Here is a 22,014-nt window from a genome sequence, read left to right on the forward strand (position 1 = left end):
AAGAGGGAAAAATTAATGTTCTGGATGTAAAAAGGGCAAATATTCAGATTCCACCACTAAATTATATGATTTGTATCTGGGGGCCAAGACTGGGGCATCCAAAAGCAGGAGCTGTATGGAATACACTTTGGTAAACTGACCAGAAACCTAGTCAAAACTGTGTCTATGTGTAATGTTATTAATAGGAAATACATTGGTGTTGTACAGCTACTAAAATGCAAGAAAAAAAGTTATAGTCAGACATCTAATTGTAAAAGCTTTTTGTAAAAGCTTCCCTCCCAATGAGGATCTACGGTGCATGTTCCTAGAATAAATTGTTTTGGTTTTGATAATCAATGGATGTTTTTCTTCCCCTTGAAATAAATCCATAGGATGCACTATTAGTGTGAAGCACAGTAAAAGCAACATTTTAACTCTTCCTCCTATTCACAGTCAAGTCAACAAAGGATGAAGTTCACTTGATCATGTCTACTCTGGATTAATCAGCTTTGTTTCTTCTTTGAGGCTTTTGCCAAATCACAGGGAAAAAACATGCTTTCTGCATCTGATATCTGGTAGCTGCTTCTATGTGAAATAATATGCTGTTTCAGCAATGCACCAGGTAGGGGCAGGGCAAAGTAGAGGTTATTTAGATTAGTCCTTGATAGGTGCATGTTTTGTCATGTTAGTAAGTCATAAATGTGTGCTTTTTTTAAGACATATATAAATGGAAAATTGCAAATGGATTCTTCTTTCGTGAAATGCTCTGTATTCACCTTGCTTACCACAAAGAACAGAAGAGAAACACCGTAAAGTCTTCTCCAGATCTTCAGTCATCACTGATTGAATGATGGAGAACAGGGTATAGTGAGAAATGAAAATAATATGAAGAAGTTAATGTACTGTCTAGGAGAAAATATGTAGGCATATTGTGGTAATAAGGAGCATGCTGGCAACACTTTGTGTCTCTCTAAGCAATGATAGAAGCCAAATATGTTTGATTTTCTAAATACACCTTTTCTACAACTCGGAGCAAATCCCAAAGCACAGATATTTCTATGGCAGTTTCTGTTAAATGAGACTTGGAACTGAAAAACGGTTAGTAAAAGGACTCAGCAGAGCCATCCCTGTACGTACATGTGCAGTGGATTGCTTAAGGTCAGTGCTACACTGTACAAATTGCTACCTCATTAATGAGCGTTTCCCAAGCCTCTGTCTCCTCACTGTGAGCCCTTTATTTCTAGATAGTAACCTTGTTTTATTGTTTCTTCAGTGATAATGCTTAGATTTGTTTTTAATGACAGTTAATGAGGATATACTGACAAGTCTGTGTCATCGTTTTTATTCAAGGCTTCAGGAGAACGCTTTCTGGCTGAAGCTGGTTTAGAAGCAAGCTGTAGTTTTGTTTGCCATGTCACGCTCTTGTATGGTTACTTTGACATAGAGGTTAATTAAGAGTTTGATTACAGGACTTTTTCTGTCTCCCAGATTGGCACATCTGCAAGCAGTTGCTTTCCTCCAGGGGCCCATGACCTACAGGCAGAGACCACAGAAGAAAGCAGGCTGTCTAGAAACTGCCAGGGCTTCTCCTGAAACACTGTCCCCAAGCCCCAAGTCACCTGAAATCAGAGATTTGCAGCTGCTCTGTATTGGTGCTGTGAAAGTTTAGTTTTGGATAAAAGGAGCATTGGCAGCAGAATAATGGCCCTCAGCAGTGCGCTTCAGTGCCTTGAGCTGGGCAGCTTGACATGTGAGCTACTGCCATGGTGGGAAAATCATCCCAACTTTCCCCTTCACCGCGAAGTAGGATTTTAATGAGGGGTCCTGGCTGCAGGGATGTCTGGCCTGGGGGTGGAGGCAGCACACTGTCTGCTGCCTAAGGGAATGTTACTCAGGTCGCAAGGCCAGTGACACTGAAGAGCATGAAGACAGGAGCTCTGCCTAGTACGCTCTAACTTTTCTGAGTTCTTGCATCGGGTAAGCTGTCTGTTTTCTTCAGATAATCATCTTTGCAAACACTGGCTCCTGCACCCCTTGGTTTTAAATTACAGCATAAGACGTCTCCTCTGTCAGCAGAGGAAAAAAAAAAATCGCAGTGAAATGAGTGGTGCACCTCAGCTGTAGGTCAGCTCTTTGCCCACGCGGGGGCTGTGCAAGACTGCAGTGGCTGTAAAGACTTCCACAAAAGCGCTTGCTACTTGGATCTAGAAAAGCAGTTCTGTGCTCTCCCTTCAATTTTACTGCCTTTATGCACTGCAGCTACCATGTGAGAGCGCAACATAGCATTGAAAACTGCAAAACCACCAAAGTGTAAGATTGCTATTCAATGCTGTACACAGCAAAGCCAATTAACTTGAATAGGAAGTGGGTTTTAATGTGCGTTTGAGGATTGCAAACTAGTTGGAGGTGAGACACATGGATACGTACAGTTTCCATCTTGTTTGCTGATGCTAAAAATACCTGACTCAGTGGAATGCTAGTTTTCACTGAGCTCTGGTTATCTAATACCTAATAACAACTGTATAACATCAGCAGATGTTGATACATAAAGTGCATTGCAAGTCCGGAAACACTTTTAATGAGGAATTGAAGTATGTTAGTCTCCACTATAGATGCACAGCTTTTTTTATTAGTTCCTTTTGGTGACAAAAGTTGTTGGAAAGAAATTGAATTTGTCTTAGTCTTAGAATTTGGGTTACTGTCTTAGGCTTTTTTTTGCAAAGGTCAGAAAGTGAACTAGGCAAGCAGTGTTTACAGTATTCATAGATGCTCTCCTTATAACAAGTGTGCTTTCCATTTATTATGATAGTACATGAGTGATAGGACCTGTTTTCAGACTTGGGTGGGGCATGCAAAGGCTTCCTGATCCTAACAAGATATTTCTATCTTTTCTAACCAATTAGTTCTGCTGAAGTCAGTGAAACTAGTCAGTGCAAGTTAGTAAATGCATGAATTCTGAATACATGTTGGGACAACTGTTAACTTAGGAGGTATGTAGTGAGTGAACGAAAGAAGAAAAAAATTCTGTGGTGGAAAAATAATTGTTTTATTTGTAATGTTTATGGGTTTGGGGGTTTGCTTGATTTAGTACATAATTTCCAGCTAGTGACAGCAATTATTCCTTCGTGAACCTTACTTGCATTTAGTTTTTAACTGTTAACTGTGAGTTAGAAGCAATATTTGTTTTTGTTTATTTCTTTTTTTTAATCCATTTCAGAATGTGTAGTCTTCCCCTCTTCCAGAAAGTTGCTGATTTGATTCCTGCCCCCACCCAGAACTGTAAGATTATTTACTTGCTCAGGGAGCAGGTTTGAAAAGGATTGCTTTCCTCAGACAGAGTGGCTGTGTGTAGGATGAATCTGTTCCCAAGACAGTGTTATGAATGCATTAATTCATTTTGGATTATGCCTTTTTTCCACTCCTCATTGTAAGTGTTGTGTAGTTAAGTATCTGAAGAGGGAAAGTGCTATCTTATTATTTTTGGTTAATATTATTGAGGGGCTTTTTCTGATAATATAATTAAAGTTGTGACAAGATCAATTTTAAAAACCATAGTTTTCCTGCATCTTCAAATTTGATTATCTGTCTTTTATACCGAGAATTTCTATGTTTACTGGAAATTTTTTTTTTAAAAGCAAGGTGTGTATGTGGGAAACCAAGAAAAACCAAAACACCCCCCCAACCCCCCCCAAACCCTCTCAACCCCCATAAAACAAACAAACAAAAAAACCCAACAAAAAACCAACCAACACCAAGGCCCCCATAAAGCCCTGCTTAGACTGTTTTAAAGGATAACTCTTAAAAATAATTTTTTTAGTTGTGATTCTGATGTTGTGCAATGGCCTTTCTTTAATAAGAGGTCTGAAAAGTCTCCCTAAACTTAGATTGTACTGCAGATGCATCTAATCAGTTTCAATTAGGCAAAAAGACTAGACATTTTCATAAAAACATTTATAAACAAACATGAATCTTCAGGCATATTTCCCCCCCCCCTTTTTTTTTTTTGCTACTTCTTTCATCTAATTTTAGAATTTTTATTCAACTCTCAACATTTTTGTAGAAATAGCTTGATGCTAAATTCTGGTTCTGCTGAGATTCCACAAAATATATAATTCATGAGACTTGCACGAGAGCAGGAGTGGCATGAAAGTCTGGCTGGGTCCCTACTTGCCAGCTTGCTTTGGAGCCAGTGGGTAGAGCTGTGCATGCTTTGATCAATGGCCACTACAGCAATAGCAACTTTGAAGCTAGCATTAGAGCACTTGAGAACTGTTAGCTAAGGTTTTGAATGTAATGTTTACATGTACGAATGGTTTTTTTTGTATTAAAACTTTATATAAGGCATTAACAATAGTTTCCTATTTGTCCTCTAGCAGAGGAATATTCCATTGGAAAAATTCCATTGGTAACTAATTGTTGGATGAAAGATGTATAAGCAAAAGGAAACCCGCTTCCTTTTTGTCTCCTTTCTCCCTCCCCCTTGTGAGTCAAGAGTCTTAGAAAGTGTTTTTATTGCAGAGAAAGGGAGTATAATACACTCTCTTGGAGCAGGATGGAGAGGCAGGTCTGTCTTTTATCCCTGTTTGCCATCTGTAAGCATCTCTGTACAGGCTTTATTCTGCAGCATGGAAACTCCGATGTAAGTGTCCACCGTTTAAGAGATAATGCAGCATGCATGGGTTGCATATATGCTACAAAGATGAAGTTTTCAGAGAAATACAACTATTTCTAGAAGTTCTTGAGAACAATTTTTAATTTGAAAGCTTCATGTGAAGTTACTGAAGGTGCTTTCAAATTAACTGCAGTCATAGAATAAATACAAAAAATCATTATGAAATGGAATTTTGTGTTCAAGTATATCAGTATCTGCTATTAAAATTACTATTCATGAATAGTAAAAATTAGAGAACATATGATTAAGATGAAATTTTTTTCATATACTGGAATAAAAGTTCTCTTCGTGCATGATACGCGCTCACGTTTTTAGAGACTTTTTCAAAATTTTCATTTGTAAGGTTGAAAGGATTAATTGGTATCTGTATTGACAAATGTAGGAATACAGAGTGTTAACTCCTGAATTTAGAAATTAAATGTTTAACTGTCTTCATAAGCATGAGTGTTTCCGGGTTTATTTTGAAGTTTAAAAAAAAGTTACAGCTGAATCTCCACCATTCACCTTCTTATTTGTGCAATTTTTGTAATTACCTGCAGTAAGAAGCTGCAGGAACAGGCTAGAAGGGGAGGAAAATCCTACCTACAGATTCGTGCAGAACTGAAAATACCTTCCTTTTATATTTTAGCAAGTTTTTCCCCTTCATGCAGTAATAGAAGATATTTTTGTTGTTATAAGCCATCACCAAATGACGTATATATACTTTTATGTCTAATTTTAAAGTTACTTGGCCAGCATTTTGGAGTGATTTTACCTTAAACTTAAATAAACATACCAGTAGGATATGTTTTGCTACTGTAATGTTTGTGTGATGTATAGCTGAAGTTCTTGATTCAAACAAATAATTTGAAAATCGAGGGTGGAGATGAGGAGCATAAGGCAGGTACTTACTGACACTCTGTGTCCTAGCTTTTCACCAGGGCCTGTGGGTTCCTGACATCATCCGTGTCCTATCTGCCAGGCCACCTCTCAGACAATCAGCCTGAGGTGTCTGAAATGTCACTGTGTTTGGCAGCTGAGTCTGCCCTTAATGACTTCATCTACTTAACATCTTTATAACAACAAATAGCAATCCTGGTATTTTAATTAGGCATTATGGAAAATGTCCCTTTTGCTTTTCTGGTTATATTTGAAATCCAGCCTGGCAAACATGAAAATAAAATTAAGTGGCTGAAACTGGAAAAATTCTTATTCTTTGTATTTAATTTTTTGAGTGCAATACAACAAACAGCTTGTTCAATTAAAAAAACCCAAAACTTTTAAAAGATAATTATTAAAAAAAAGGACAATCCGCTAAATCTTACTGAACATACCTGCATAGCCCTTGTGTTGTTTGCAGGCTGACTCTACCTGAAAGCTTCTCAGTGACATACCGCAATTAAAATTTAGACAAAGTGTCTTTTGCCAATAGAAAGTGTCATCCAGGTACAGTCACATGCAGTGTCACCCCTTTTTTTTCCCCTCTGAGTATAGTCAGTAACTGGAAACTTGAACATAACATTTCTTCATTCAGTTTGTACCCAGAGGGAAGCAGTGGCAGGTGGAAAATTCTGTTCTCTGTGGTTGAGAATAACAGTCTCAAGGGAGGGAAAGCAGGTTTTTAGGGAGCAAAACCTTGATTTTATAGATTGAGATTATATTATTTGAAACAATGGAGTTTGCCAGCAAAGCAGTGGGTTTAAGTGCTCTCAGTCAGCTCTGTTCTGGTATACAGGCCACTTCACCACATCCCTGGCAAGGCTACCCATGGGCAGAAGTACATCCAAACTGGGAATTTCACCAATGCAGCAACTTCAGTGTAGATGACATACACTGTGGCAAAGGTCTGAGAATGCTGGATGGTGTCACATAGAACGGTGAAGGTCTAAACTTGTTGAATGTGGTCATATAGGATGGCCAAAGGTCTAAGTATGTTGAACACAGTTGCAGAGAGCTGTGCTCAGATCCTTAGCTGACTTCCCTTCTGTCTTGGGATGCCTGCTATCAAGGACTTTGATATGTGCTATTATATAAATACATTGTGAAACCAAATACCGTGGAATATTACAAAAGACACATGTATATGTGCATTCAACAGCAGAGTAGGAAAAAAAAAATATGAATGGACGCCCTATCTGCTGGCAGTTACTCAGGTGTGAATTTCAGGACAGGAGATGTCCAAGCAGCTAGGTTTGTCTTTCTGAAATGTACTCTCAGCTTCCAATAACCTGATTGTCCTGCTCGAGTACTTGTTTTCTCAACCAGAAACAGGATATGGATTTCAAAAGACAGAGCTTGCCTTGTGTCTCATCAGGACAGGACAGCCTTCCTCTGTCTTTAGCAACCAGCAAGAGGCTTATGCAAGTGGTATGTGGAGCAGAGTGTGTGTGGACATGTTCTGGCACTGTTTCATCAGTCTGAATAGGTTTACTTTGCCCATCAAAGCAGCGATTGCTGCGATTAACATGTCATTTTTTACATCTGTGAATATTTATTTCAAAGTAACATTGAAGTATTGAAAAAGTCCTGCAGCATTAGCTGGTATATTACTGCTGCAGGACTGCTGCTATTTTAACCAGTTTTAAGTTATGGTCTTTTTCTTTAGAAATGCTTGTTGTAACAAAGTCTCAAAGGAGCAGCTGACCTCTTCAGTTGAAAAATAAGGCACAGTCTCAAGGAATTAGCCCAGCAGTTAGATGCTTGCCTTTGAGAGTGGGGACTCTGGAAAAGGGGCTTTTGGCAAGGGATGGGAGATGGAGCAGAAGGAGCGGCAATTTGTGTGTGTGCTTCCTTACAATAAAATCTTTGACGTCACTTGGGCAGTTTCCTTATTCTTCTGCAGGTCTGGGAATAAAGAGTTATTAGAGACCTTTCTGCCAGCGTCTCTTTGTATTCGTTACTCTGGCAGAAGGCACAACCAGCTTGCATTTACATCCCGACTCTTAAATATGTCATTTGCTGCTACACGCCTCTAACCGAGGGATCAGAGGCTTAGTTGTAAATATGAGGAAAGCTCAGGACAAAGCTGAGTATACAGACTGTTAACCTGAGGTCACTTAACACAGTGAAAGCTTTTTTGCTGTGGGGTTTTCTTTTTCATGGAAACCTTGTTCTGCCCTCTGCTGGCAGTCGTATTAGGAAATGTAGATGGCATGGCGTTATTTTCATGGTACAGCGCTGGCTTGGTGTTTACAGCCTGCTTTACTAAACAGAATTTGAATTCCTGTCATGAATCAGATTTCTCGCCACAGGTAACTGCTGTGCCCATTACGTTTATAATGAGTATTATATGAAGATGTGTAGTAAATATGCTAATTTTGGCCTTGCATCATCCCAAGGTACAAGTTATTACCCAGGGAATAGTTATTCTGTCCTTCAAAGCTGTGTTTACTTTCTGAAGGCAAGCAAACTTCTGATTTTTGGTAGGCATGCTGATTCACGAAGTCAAGTGTTTGAGTTAAGAAATGCTAGTATGGAGGATGCCTGTGCTATTTTATTGCTACTCTTGCTGCGTGCATATGCATTTGAGTCCTGTACTTATTAGGTTGCATACTATTTCCCTCCACATGTGTTTTTGCACATTGGTGTGTTGCACATGTAATGAGCAGCAGTTCCATATATTTGTTGTTTCACCTGGCCCGTAACCGAAATCTGGAGCACTGTCCTCGAAAACAGAATTCAGATTATAGTTCAGTCTACTTTCCAGTTTCAGAACAATATGAAGCAAGAAGTACTAACCACTTTGAACTTGGTTCACTTCTTGAGGAGGTTTATCCCATGCACTGAATAAGTGGAGGGACCAAAAAGGAAAAAATGCATAATATGTGCGTAAAAGGAGGCAAAGTAAGGATTTTACAGACCGCTTCTATTCTGACACATCTCATTTCTTAAATGTCTGGTATTACAGCCTTGATATTCTTTTAATATTACTTGAGTGGATTTGAGACATCCACACTTTTGAGAAAGCCAACCTGAAAAATTGTGCATCAACTCTGGGTAGCTATGGTAGTTGAGAGCAAGGCCGGAGCTTTTAGATCCGCTTCTGCCAGTTGCATTCACAAAGCAATCAAAGTTTACTGCAACTTCATTGACAAGCATAATGCAACATATTTTTCCAGTGGGTTTCATAGATTAAAAGGGTAGGGTTTCAAAAGGTTTCGTTTCCCCTGAAATCAGGTGAGTGAGGGGAGCTAGTGCAGGATTTTGTAAACATAAGCCATAGACATGAACTGTCTTGCTGTTCCTCTGCCCGTTCCTTAGCTTCCATACTCAAGGTTCCACCTCTCCATCTGAGTTAGGTCGCTTGCCACAGAAGACCTTAGCTCCTGCCTCTGCTTGTCTTTCTCCTTTTCTCCAGCCTCCACTTGCTCCCAAGCTCTGTCTTCCCTCTTTCAGCTCTTGATCCAGTCTTGATTTTACCTTCTCTACGGCTTCTCGCCTAAATTGTAGTTTTCATGCTGTTTTGACTTTCAGATCACTGAGAAAGCTTTCCGTTGGAGCTGTAATTTAACTGTGCTGACAACAGGATTCCCCTTCTTGGTTACTTATTGCAGGCCCTTTCAAAGCAGTTGCAAACCTTTGCAGTGGTTGCTTTACTGAGCTGCCTCCTTTTCTTACTTGTCAAATCTGACAATAAATGCAGCCAAATGAACAAACAAGTGGACTAGTATGGAGGTAGGATGAGTCTTTGGTAATAAATAGATATGTATTTGACCCACAAATTCTAGCTGTAATTAACCAGCTGTGAACTATAATTACAATTTTCCAGAGGCCGGGCTGCCATCAAGTAGTCACTGTCTGTGTTTGCAGAGGAGGATTAGAGATGGTGTTTGAAGGTGCTGCTTGGGGAAAAAGCAAGCTGTTATTCTAATGGGGGACAGCTGAGACCTACGTTTTACACCAGTCACAAGGGACCACTGAGACTGGTTTTCAGCCTTGCTGCAGAACTGTACATTTTACAGAAAGGCACTTAGGCAGAATCTTTAAGGCAGGATGCCCTCGGAGAGGAGCCTGCAAGTGTGACTGTTCAGGAAGATGGTTGAGGTTACAGTCTAAGTAACTTTTCCACTCGTATTTATCCGAGAAAATTATCGATGTCAGTTATTAGAGCAAAAGGGAAAGAGGACTTAATTATAATGCAGCAACTCAGTAGGGAGCCCCAATAATGATTGCAAAAGGTGTAAACTGTGCTGTGAGATGCTGTGCCCGTTTGCGCTGGAGCCCTGCTAAGACCCCAGGAGATCCTGAAAACAAAGAGTGAAAGGAGGGCACTGGAGGCCCTGTCAGCTGTTTTGAAAGGATACCATCCTTTAGCTGGTCCATCAAGTCACTAGCTGCTGGTGAGCTTACCTGTGGTGTTGCAGAAGGTCCATCTAAGGTCTGTCTGCCTGCTCATTCCAGGGCATGCAGGCAGGTGACCCCGAGGCACCTCGTGTGTCACTCCCTGCTTTCTTAAGTTGGGCTTTTCGGTGGCTTATGCTGTGCAAAGAACTGGGGTGTCTGGATTCAGGTACAGCACATCCTTATGCAGCCTCCTCCCAAACAAGTAACCTGCTTTTAGATACCAGCTGGAGCAGGAAACAAAGTGTTTCCTACCAGGAAAAAAGGGCAGGAGGGCTGCTGCCTCTGCAGCCTCATCCAGCTAATTGCTTGTTGTTGAAATGAGCTGGGGGTAGTGGTTTGCTGTGGGCGAGGAAGCTGTGGGGCTGTGTTAAGCCATAAATATGAAGGCTGGAACTCTACATAGCATTAGACTATAAGAGCTGCATACTGCTTTCCTGAGCTACATTTTTCTTTTTTAGCTAAAAACTTTAGAATGAGGTTTTTAACAAAGATGAATACCTCTTAATTCTATCCTTATGTTTTTTCCCAAGAAAGTTTTGAGTTTTAAAACAAGCACTAACAGCATGCTTGTTTGCTCTGAGAAGAGGAGTCGAGCATTTACAGTGAGGAGCTGTGCTTTGAGTTCAGCAGTAGGTAGGAAACTGCTCAGGATGTGTCCAAATCCCAGTTTAATTGGCCTGCATACAAGTGCAGAATTGTTTTTGTTGTTGGGGTTGTTAAATGCAGTAGATATTTATTTTTGGTGGATTTTTTTAGTTCTTTTGGATCTTTGGATGCTTCTTTAGTTTTACTAACACTTTTTTTAATACTTTTTTTTTTTTTAATCTCTCTTACTTCAGCCATTGATGGATTTCTAAAAACTGATGAAAGACAAAGACTGGCAAAGGAGAGGAGAGAAGAAAGGGAGAAATACTTCGGTAAGATGGCGAGAGGTGTATGTATTATTTATGTATATGTGTTAATGGACTTAAGTTACTAACATGACAGTTTTTCTGTTCTGAATTTTAAACATTGTGATTCAGTCTGTTCCTAGTCTTTATCACTTATATTACTACTTTTACATTAAATTATAAAAAATAATCTGTCTTCTGTGATTTCCATTTGAATATTTAATAGTCTATAGTTACAAGTTGACTTTCTTCTTTATGTACTTCTGAATATAGGTTTATGTGCAAGATACTGAGTGTTACGATTGTGCTTTGTAAAAATACCAAATAAGCCTTGAATAATACTTAGGATAATAAGTAGGATGATTTGGTGAACCAGCTTCAATTTTAGTCTCATTAAGTTTTAGCGATATTAAAAGATACTATGGAGTTGTTAAGTACAGCATGAAGCAGATACTTTTCCATAAGGTTTAAAATGTGTAATATTTCAAGACAATGAGAAAAAATACTCATTTCCTAAATAACATAAGCATTGATTTCGGAGTTTTTAAAATATTCAGGTGTTTTTAATCTACTAATACCACCAGGGAAATGTTGAGGAAATCAAAGGGAGAAAAAAAAAAAGGTGCATGGGTGTATACACAGTTAATTTCATATCTATATATGAATTAAATTAATTGTTCAGCATTGTTTTTGAATATATATGCATTTGTATATGTATGTTTAACAGTTACCTTCACTTATCCTCATTGTAGTAACAAGAAAGGCCCCTGACAATACCTGTTAGAAGGAATTGTCAGTGGTTTATGATTTTGTAAAATTTAAGCTAGATGTGTATTTTGAGGACATGTCAAATAAAACATTATGGACACCTGTGGGAAAAAAAATCATAGGAGAATACTGTTTTTTGCACAATAGATAAACTGTTGACCATTTCTTGACAAAACCTGAGGCCTGAGGCCATTGACTTTTTTTTTTTTTTTTTTTTTTTTGTACTGTGGGCTTGTTGAGCAAAGATTCCTTTTGGTAGTTCCTGTGAAAATCTGATTGCTGATTGTGTTTAGTTCTTAATCTCCCCAGAGGTTCTGTCTATGAGGCATGCACCAGCCGGAGTTGTAGTTTACATCTGTTCCAAGTATACTCAATCCAGACTACCTCTTCTGTCCTCTTGATAATCCCTTCTTTTCTGGTTCCTGAGAAAGTGACATGATGAATAGATTGGAAAGGACTTGGATTAAAAAGCAGAAGAGACGAGAGGGGAAAAAAAGTTGGAGAATCTGGGAGTGATTGGCCCAGGGGATTTGGGAGGGCTTCTCTTGCAGGTCTTGTATCCCGACATCATACATGCCTTCTGGAAACATACTTTCTTAGGTTTAAGGCCATTTCTAGAATGAGGAGCTCTGGGTTTTGGTTACAGTTTGCCTGTGGCAAATTTATTTTAGGAGTTCAGAAAAAAAGCAGCAAGTTCACTAGATGGACAGATCTTTATGCAGCTAGCAGGTACTTTGCAGCAATATGAAATAACCTTTTCACCAAAGCCCTAACTCATTGATCAGTGGTTTAGTATCACTAAATCAAGGAATAAGAACTGTATGTGTGTTCCTGATGACAGAATAGTTTGCTTTTCTGTGTAGAATCAGTCCTGGGTTTAACCTGCTTACTCGGAAGGCAATAGCTCAATCTCTGGACACCTCACTTTATTTTTGGGTTTTATCAACTCCAGCATGCTGTTTTCACTTGCTCTACTTGATGTGGCTAGTAGTCATTAATAATTAGTGACTGGTCACTTGTCTTCCACTGTCCCTGAGGTAACTCTTTATCTGTGTACAAATCCAGGCTCACCTGCAGCAGTTGACACCCCTCTCACACTGCCCTGTCCTCAGGGCAAGGAATGGTGACTTCTCACAAGGCAAAAGGGGAAGACAACATCAACTATTTCTAACAAGAATAAGGTAGAAGTTGTTCTGTAAAGCAGGTTGGATGTGAAAAAGAAGTATTGTAGGAGGATCCAGTATTCAAGGGAAAGAAATGCAACTGTTGGAAAAGGGTCTGGTATTGGAGGGACTCTGGCTTTTAAACCAAGGGCTTGAGGGTAGAGTGGGGCTAAGGAAGTAGTGAAGGTCACAGCTGTGGTTAAAGAGCTTGGGGGCAGGAGGTGAGGGAGTAAGGCTGATTGGAGAAGAGGGAATTGAGATGGCTTGGCAAGGAAGAGTCTGGGACTGATGGGAAGATACTGAGAGAGTTAAAAGGGTGAAAATTTTCTGTACAAGGAAACAGGAATTGAAGAAGCACACTGAAGTTGAGTAGGTAAGCAGGATGAAGGACTAGCTCTTGTATAAAACAGTGTTAATTCTGGCTTTCCCTAACTTTCAAGTTCTTAGCCTGGCAACCATGAGAATATTCCTTCTTTGATATCGGCCATATATGTGGTGGTATGTGACATACACACTTGCGTGTATATAAGCATGCTTACTGAACTCTGCTTCCCTGCCTTTTTAGGGAATACACTTGCATGAGAAGTGGATTTTTCCTCATGATTTCTCACAGTAACTTCTGCTACTTGTTCTCCTATGCAGACCTGAAGCAACAGTCCTGTATGTAATGTTGCAGTCTGAATTTCTGTGACAACAAGCTAATGTTTCAAGAAGATTATGACTCCAGTTGGAATAAACAGCTGGGCAAACCCTCAATAACAGAAGTAATTTTTTTTTCATGCAGAGAAGCAGAAGTGGGTAACAGTGTAACACCAATTTATGAACAGAATGGTGTGTTCTCAAAGCATCATAGAAAATTTAGCGTATGTTGTTTTCATGTATTGTTTTGAAGGCAGCCCCATAACGAGAAGCACAGTTTTAAAGAAATTCTAAGGGCTTTTGCTTCAACATGTATAACTGATTCACTACTGAGAACATTTGTTATGTGTGAAAAAAGCATTTGACTTTAAGCTACAGAGGAATTTGAAACATAACCAAAAAGGAATTGTTAACTATTCCGTACACTGTTTTTACCTAGGTGTAAGGGGCACAAACTGTCACCTTGTGTACAGAGAGCTTCCTTATTTATTTATTGAGCAAATTGTTTAGATTTATTAATCATTCCAGCGCTTCTGTGCACTATATTTTTGATCTTAGTGAACTAAAACCCTGTGTACTTGTTTGCTGTTTTACACTATTGTGTCATGTTATCAAATGGTTTTAAAGCAGAAGAAAATTTGCATAAAGTGAAATGCACCTTTTCCTCTCTGAAGCTGCTAGAGAACAGCAGATACTGGAGAAGGAGAGAAGAGCAAAACTTCAATATGAAAAGCAAATGGAGGAGCGATGGAGAAGGCTGGAGGAACAGAGGCAGAGAGAAGAACAGAAGAGAGCCGCTGTTGAAGAAAAACGGAGACAAAAGCTTAAAGAGGAGGAGGTAAGATCCACTGGGAGATGTATAGCAGAGCAGCTCTTTATGGTAGCATTAAACATAGTTGATCACTGACTTGCATTAAATGTTGATTTATTTATTTTGCAAATGCACATGACCATAGTTATAAGTACTCTACTACTGCTTGTACATCAAAAACACTTCCCAAAGCTTTTTTTGTGTCTTGGTTTTTGTATGATCTGCCAGAATAGTCATCTACTTATGCTAACATACGGGGGACTCTCACTGTCAGATGATAAAGCACCAGCTTTCCAGAAGTTAGTTTTAAAAAATGTTTCCATAAGAGGGAAAAGATTGTTCTTACTGTTTTGTTTACTGTCTGTGAAATTGAAATATTTTTTTTGAAAATGTGTTGTTTCATTTTTCCTCGGTGACAAATTCAGAATTTCTTACTTAAAGCAGTGAAGAATCTAGGCTGGTTTAAGATTCTAGCACAGAACAGAACTACTCATACATCTTTTGAAGCATCTTCATACCCTTCCTCTCTTCTACTCTCCCTGCTGAGATCACTGAAAGTTCTTTTTTGGTCTAATGAGTCCAATTGCTGTTGCAGATCTCTGAATGCAGTGTGTGTCTCCACGTGACGTTGTGTAGAAAACACTAGCACTGCTACTGCAACTAGTAAAGAATTAATGATTTTGGGAAAGGGGGGCAGTGGTTTAAAAAAAAAAAAAAAGCCAGAAGAATGTGTTTCCCGAGTTCCTAGATAAAAAGGCTCTAGAAATCTGCTGTTGTTAATCTTCCCTACGTTCTGCCCTCCATCTTTTGATCAAAATATCATTGCAAAAGAGGTAAAACACTTCTGCGTGGGATCAGAATAATACACTGCTGTCATAACAGCAGTAACATACTGATTGTGGCTTCTGCATAATAGCTGAGAATTAATTTTAAAATATTTTGTCATGTCGTTCATTTCAAATTCTGGTAAGAAAAATGGCAAAAACCAGAAACAAAGGGTAGGAGGTTTCCTCCTTGGTGACGTCATTGGCCTGACATGCTCCTTCCCCAGTATTTCCTACTGTAATAACCTTTTGCAGCTAAGCAAAATCGATCCCCTTTGTAGGGCTTGTATGGGAAAGTGGCAAGTACAAAAACTTCCAAAACCCTGTCCTCGGAATTTGCACCAGAATGGGGCAGGGAGGGGAAACAGGTGTAGGAAGAGTGATGAACTGCCTGCTTTCCCTGCCTGTGTGGTTTTGCCTGTGCTGCAGAAATGAGAGCAGGGTTGTTGGACGTAAGAGAGGGTATGCCAGGTCAGACCTGAAGGCTCTGTTTGGTGGGGATCCCATCTGTAGTGCACTTGCCTGCACTTGCCCAGAGGTGGATATAAGAAGCTGAGCACACAGCGATGTTTATCCCAAGCATCAATGAGCCTGTTACAGCTCCCCAGCCCCCTGTATGTGTAGCAGGAGATTCCTCTAATGGTGAGAGAAAGGCTACCTCCAAGTATTTGGTCATAATACATACCACTCCTAGTTCTGCTCACTGAGCTGGTCCTTCAAGCTTAAACTGTCTAAAGCCTTTTGGAAGCCAAGGCAGGCCCAGGCCTGGCTCCTTTCCCTTTACTTTTCTCCTTCCCCCAGGCTGAGGAACCTGAGAAAAGGCTGTGTGGGCAGGAGGACAGGAGAGGATGCTTGCTTGAGGATGGATTAGACCTAGTGGGAGGAAAAATCCAGGAGCCTCTGAAGGAGGGGAAGGTACATAACAATAAACTGTAGGACAGGGGAGGATGAGGGAAGAAGGAAACTGGGAAAAGGAGACACCACCACCACCTCCTGCTTCCCTTCATGGTTATTTGTTATTCCCTCATTTGCTGAATTCCACTTGAATTCTACTAAAGGGTATGCCAACCCTCACCCAGCTCTTCTGATGAGCCTCTCAAACCCTGTATGCATAGTAGCAGTGGAGTCTGAGTACTGAGTAGTCTGAGTAAGGATGGTAATGAAGTTGCAGCTCCCTGGGCATGGCAAATTACTCACTGCTGCTGAGTCATTCTGGACATTTGAGGCCTTCTTTACTGGAAGAGCTTTGAACCTCTATTTCCCACACCTGAGATGAGGGGCGACAGTGCCGTGGTCAGTGAGCCAGCATACTGCAGCGTGTCTTCAGTTTTTCTCCTTTTAACACTGGTTTACACTGGGCGGGGACTGGGAGCACCCATTTTACCAGTTCATCAGGTGTATGAAGTGCCAAGTAGGAAGATTTTCTTCCTTGCTGTCTGCCTTATTGGTTGTACTTTGTATCTTCCTTAAGTGTTTTTTCCCTGTTTTTTAACACAGCTGAAGGCAGTGCATATTTGTGATAAAAACAGAATATATAAATCTCTCTCTAGAAAATACTGTTGCACCTGTAAGAGTTTGGGAGATGAATGGCTCTTAACAAATTATGGGGACTTGTTGGCTTCCTACATCAGAACATCTTCTGCTTGAATGTTTTGCATGCAGAGGACATCTCAAAAAGGAGGTGGCTAAAGTTCAGTTTATTATGCTTGCGTTTGTCCCTTCCACCTCTACAGTGCCAGTCAAGAGATCGTGGTTTTAAAGTCTGTGTTGATGGCAGTGGATGTGTTCTGGCAGAGTTCTTCTCTGGGGCAGCTGGAGCTTGTGGCAGAGCACGGTGGGAGTGTGTCCCATTCCTCAGACAGGAACTGAATAAGTGTGTCTGAAAATTGTTCTGTCTATATTGACTGCACCTTCCTTATCCATAGAGGTCTTCAGTAGCACTGCCCTTCCTCCATATTACTTTTGAAGTTGTTATTTCCTTTAGTAAAAGCAGCCCCTGAGCCTTGAGGAAAGAAGTGTATTGTTGTTTCACAGACGCTATTAAAAAGTTGCTTTAAACTTTTTCTTAACTTAAGTAAGTAGCCAGTGGCTTTAGGACTAGATAAAAGTGAAGCTAGTCCTCATTCTGTTAAAATATTTTTTTCTCTTTCACCATCTTGAACTTCCATGTAACTTGGAAATACCTTGCAAATAAATGTCTAGCTGTACACCAGGGTGTTGGGAAGTCTGTAGAAGCTGTGTTCTACTGCCCTTGTATTCCATAAGACAATACAAACACACTTGTACAGGCTGTGTCAAGGATACTAGTGCAAATAAGAGTAATAACATTCATCTAGTCAAAGGTCCAGTTTTAATAAAACCATCAGATTTTGTTAAAAAAGAAATTGATAAAATTAGTACTGATCCTACCAATATACTGTTGTTTAAATGACTTACTACTGGTAGGCAGCATCAAGTCTAATCCAGCACTCAGACTTGAAAGATTAATGTACCAGCTGCTAAATGGAAAAAGAGTATCCTGCAGCATTGGAGAGATTGTTTTGGTGCACATGGACTATTTGTTACATGTGTAAAAAGTATGCACTTAAGAGGGTGAAAAACTCTAAAGATATAACAGTGTTAATTACTTTCTATATTATAATTCACAGTTAATTACTTTTTGAATTATAATACATGGAAAGAATAATTGCTTTCCAAACGTATTTTGGCAGTTTGTATGCTGAGTGGAATTCACTTGCACAAGTAATACAGAAATTTTGCTGCAAGCTGTTTGCTGTGTGATAGATGTGAGAAGAATTTAGTCCTTAGTACAACACTGACTGTCCTCTGCTCCCCTCGCCCCCCCGTTACTTGCTGCTGCAGCTCCCCATATACCTTAACACAGAGACTTCCTTTGTCCTGTGTTGTTCTTTGATGCACGCACCCTTAATACACATGGATAATTGTAATTGGTTGAGAGTAGAAATGGATTCTATTCAGAATGGTAGTTACATTTAAAAATACTGTATTGCTTTTTAATACTTTCTTTAAATAGAAAATAACAGAACTCTGGTTGCTATGTGGAAGAGCCACTCAAAAGATGAAGGCAACTGATAATATTGAGAAACAGTGAGCTATTTAGATAGCTGCTGACAAATACATAAACTGAAGAGGAAGATTTTTTGGGCTCTTTCAGATGTTTGCATTGTAGGTATAAGGTAGATTGGTTCTGAATTGTTCGTGCAAATTATTTTAAGTTACAATACTTGTAAAATTAATTTTTTCCTTGTTTTCACATCTGTGTCATGCTTTATGTAGAGAAAAGGAAACTACTTCAGTAAGATTACTTGTATTCTCACTACTGGTTTTCAGGTTTGTTTGGCTTGTTTGGTTTGGTTTTCTTTGCTTGTTTTTTTTAATTCAGATAATGCAAACATTTGTTCTGTTGTTTAGTCTGAGGAAAACCTGGATGAATAAGTATGGATTTTGGAAAGGAACATAGATACTAGCAATAGATAGCACTTTTTTTATGGTTTTACTTGTTCTTAATTTAACCTACATGTAAAGCTTGTACATTATAGTTTTTTGTGGAAGCTCACAATGTATCTTCAGTGCAGAGATTATTTCCTCTATTTATAGCTGTAAAGAGTTCCTAAATGAGGATCACATGGATAGTTTGATACATTTTTGAGAAGGTGCTTCATCTATAGTATAGACAGGAAGGGGTTTGTGCATTGTTTGCTGATGAAGGAATGCTTTGTCTTGTTGAGTTTTTGTCACAGACCAGATTGTTAATGTATGAGTTGTTTATGCTGTGCTTCCATGTGTCTTACTATTTTCTTTAGCCTTTTAGTTTTGTGCTAACTTAAATCTTTTTTTTTAAATAACTATCCTTTTGTCATGAAAAATGGCCTTCATATTGTTCTTTATCTAAGCTATATCTGCAGGGTTTCATGAGGTTTAATAATTACTTTCTTCAGTGCTTTAATGGAAGGCTCTTTGCAAATGAAAATGAACCAACCTCTCCACATCATGTAATTAAGATTTCAACCTCAGATTGTAGGTAGCATGGGCTTTCAAATATGTATGAAAAATAATATTTTCTTTAATCTATTTCATCATGCATTTTATTCTTAAAACAACACTCCTATAGTAGGTGGTATAACTGTATTCTGTGGTTTGCAGACTACAGCATATTGCTGGTCCTTGCTTCAAGCAGCATTAAAAACCACTCCAAACATAAATCACCTAGATAATTGAAACTTGACTGCTTTCATCTTATCTTCTTTGATTAATGTGTAACAGTATTCATTAGATATGGAAAGAAATATTCCATATAAGTGTATGCTTTAATGAGAAAAAAACGGGAGGGTGGTTTTTCCTTTGTAAAGAGTGTGGGTAGAAAGGCATATTGGGGCAAGGTGCTTAGTTAGAAGGAAATAATGAAAAGAAGCAGACTGCAGAGAACTGGTGATGAAGTAAGAGGTGAGGTTTGGAAAGAGTAAGTACAGAAAAGGGACTGAAACAATTAAATTAATGTTGGGAGTTGGGAAGTTAAAAGCAAGAAGTATGAACTTGAAATGCAAAGCCAGCACGCAGAGGTTTTAAATGTGAAAATTGCATCATCAAGTAGTAAAAGAAGGAAAACAGACTGTAGCAAACTAAGTCGCAGAGGGGTGAATCTGGAAGATTGCTTTCTTGTCACACCCAATGTATGGAAAATAAATGATAGGGTATCCAAAACTGTGAGGTTTTTCTGTGCTGTTGCAGAAGAGGCTGTGCCTGAACTTTGTGGTGCTTCATGTGTTTGCTCTTTAGGGAGAAAAAGGAGGAGGATGGAGGCAAAGCACGCATTTGTGAGCCTGCCTGGACACTGATGGCACTGACTAGACAGAAGGGGGAGGAAGGGCAGGGAAGCAGCTGCCTGATTTCAGTGGTCTTTGAATGATGTTACCTGATAGACCGTGAACTACAGTCACAGAAGGGAGGCAAAACTGAAGTGAGAGCTCAAAACACATGACTGCAAGATCATAGTCTTGGACAAGGCAGCAGAAATTGTAACAGCAGGGTGGGTCACCTGGCTGAGAGGCGACAGGGGCAGAAGAGGTGAGAATGATAGAAAGGGTGTGTGAGAATTGCCTTTTTTCACTCTTTGTATACAGGGTGATGATACAAAATTCTTTATGGTACAAGTGATTTGTAATAAAGTTAAGAGAGTTTAAAGATAAAAGGTAGTGGCTTTCTGTTGAAATTCATGGATAATTGGTAGCAGCGTTGGGTGAATTGGAAAAAATGAGGTCAGAAATAAATTGCTGGAAGTCATGGTAGTAGAAGAGATTCTTCAAAGATGTAGAAGAGACAAAAGTATGTTGCAGATAACCAGAAGATGATGAGAGGGCATCTGGCATGGTAGAAAGCCAGTGACCATAGACGAAGCCGCAGGAAGGTAACAGTTTACAGGTACATGCATAAAAGTTCCAAGCATGATAGTTACTGGAGGTGCCTGATGTTAGGGTCTGATCTGCTGAATGAGCTCCATCAGAGATCATGGGCTCGACATCAGTGTGGAGACTGAAGGAGACATGCTTCAACGAAGAATGACATTTTGGGTAAAATATCTCAGGGAAGAGGAACAGGAAACCTAGACCGAAGTCATGAATAGGTGACAGAGAGTAATCTGGCCAAGAGATACAGGAGAGTTTTCCGTGCAGTTGATCTGAGCTACCAAAAGATACTGGAGACAGAGCAGGGGATGGATAGAAATTGAAGGGGAGGTGATGTAATCACAGAAGCCTGCAGGCTCAAGAGTTTGAAGTGGATAGAGTTCTGTACTAGACCAGAAGGACACAGCTAAGGCAGTAAGTAGTAAGACCAAAAATACTAGTAGCATCAAAGGGCTAAAAACCATTGGGGCAAGAGTTGGAGTCAGCAAGAGTAGACTCATCTTTCACGGTAGGGTTTGGGTGCTGAAATGTAAGGGTGAAGAGATTGCCTGATGTGAATGAGGTACTGGGAGAAGGAAAGGAAGAGGGGGTGGTAGGTGATGGAACAGCGGGTGGGGAAGAACCTGATTTTATCTGCTTGAAAGGAGGAAAAGAAAAGGTGCAGATACCATTGTTGCAACAATAAACCACTGAGAAACTAGCAGAGAGAGAAGGTGGGAACAAAACTGAGTGGAGGTCTTTAAGTGAGAGTTAGGAGGTGGTAGGAAGGGAATAAGGCAACCATATGTAGCTGTAAGGTAAAGGTTGAGCAGGATTTGGGGAGGGAAAGAAATCTTGTTATTGCCCATCTGAAAATCCTAACCCATCAAGCCATGGAGAAAAATGTGGAAGTGGAGGGGTAAAAAAGTAAATCTCAAAACAGCATGATCTGGGCATGCACTACAAAAATACTGCAGGTGGGGGGTTGGGGTTCAGAAGCTCTGAAACGCCTAGACTGTGAGTAACATAGTGGAAGAAAGGAGGGAGTTTTTGTAAAAATAAATAAATAAATAAGGCATCCTGCAAAGTAACCTACTTTGGATTTGAAGTGATCATGTATCTCTGTGGCTAGGAGGAGCCAGTGGCATTACAGCAATTTAGCTGCGCTCAGAAAGGCATGGAAAAAAATCCTGAGGTCTGCATAGACAAGAAGGAGTTAATGCTTGTCGAGCATTATTCTTATACAAATTAAGTCCAGAGCACAGCAGCAGCCTCACCAGCAGGAGCAGATGCTAGGCAGTGATGCAACCTGTGTTATTTACTTAGGCCTCTGTAGTGACCTCAGTGGCTTGCAGACAAAGGATACACATATCTGGAGGTAGGTAGCATGCTGATATTTTCTTTATTCAATCCTTTTTGTTTTATCAAAAACAAGCTTCTGTAATCATCTTGCATGGAGCAACAGGGGAACTGTGTATTTTTAGCATGGCTTCAGAAGGAGGGGGGAAAAAAAAAGCCCCCAAAGAACTGATTCAGATTTGGTT

The 22,014-nt window shown here is 39.7% G+C and overlaps 1 protein-coding gene across 10 annotated transcripts in view; it reads left to right on the plus strand.

The window, feature by feature from the left end:
- MAP7D2 (MAP7 domain containing 2) overlaps nt 1-22,014 on the plus strand; it is an 84,793-nt gene that overhangs the window by 36,633 nt on the left and 26,146 nt on the right. For 8 of the 10 annotated variants that reach the window (XM_040582549.1, XM_040582550.1, XM_040582551.1 and 5 more), the window contains exons 2-3: nt 10,813-10,890; nt 14,108-14,271. In XM_040582549.1, the coding sequence (XP_040438483.1) occupies nt 10,813-10,890; nt 14,108-14,271 (242 nt within the window). Of the gene's footprint in view, nt 1-10,812; nt 10,891-13,366; nt 13,559-14,107; nt 14,272-21,603; nt 21,849-22,014 lie in introns of those variants that run through there. The other 2 variants (XM_040582556.1, XM_040582558.1) reach the window with 2 other exon arrangements.

This window comes from Falco naumanni, chromosome 2 (assembly GCF_017639655.2).
Source record: "Falco naumanni isolate bFalNau1 chromosome 2, bFalNau1.pat, whole genome shotgun sequence".
Taxonomy (NCBI): domain Eukaryota; kingdom Metazoa; phylum Chordata; class Aves; order Falconiformes; family Falconidae; genus Falco; species Falco naumanni.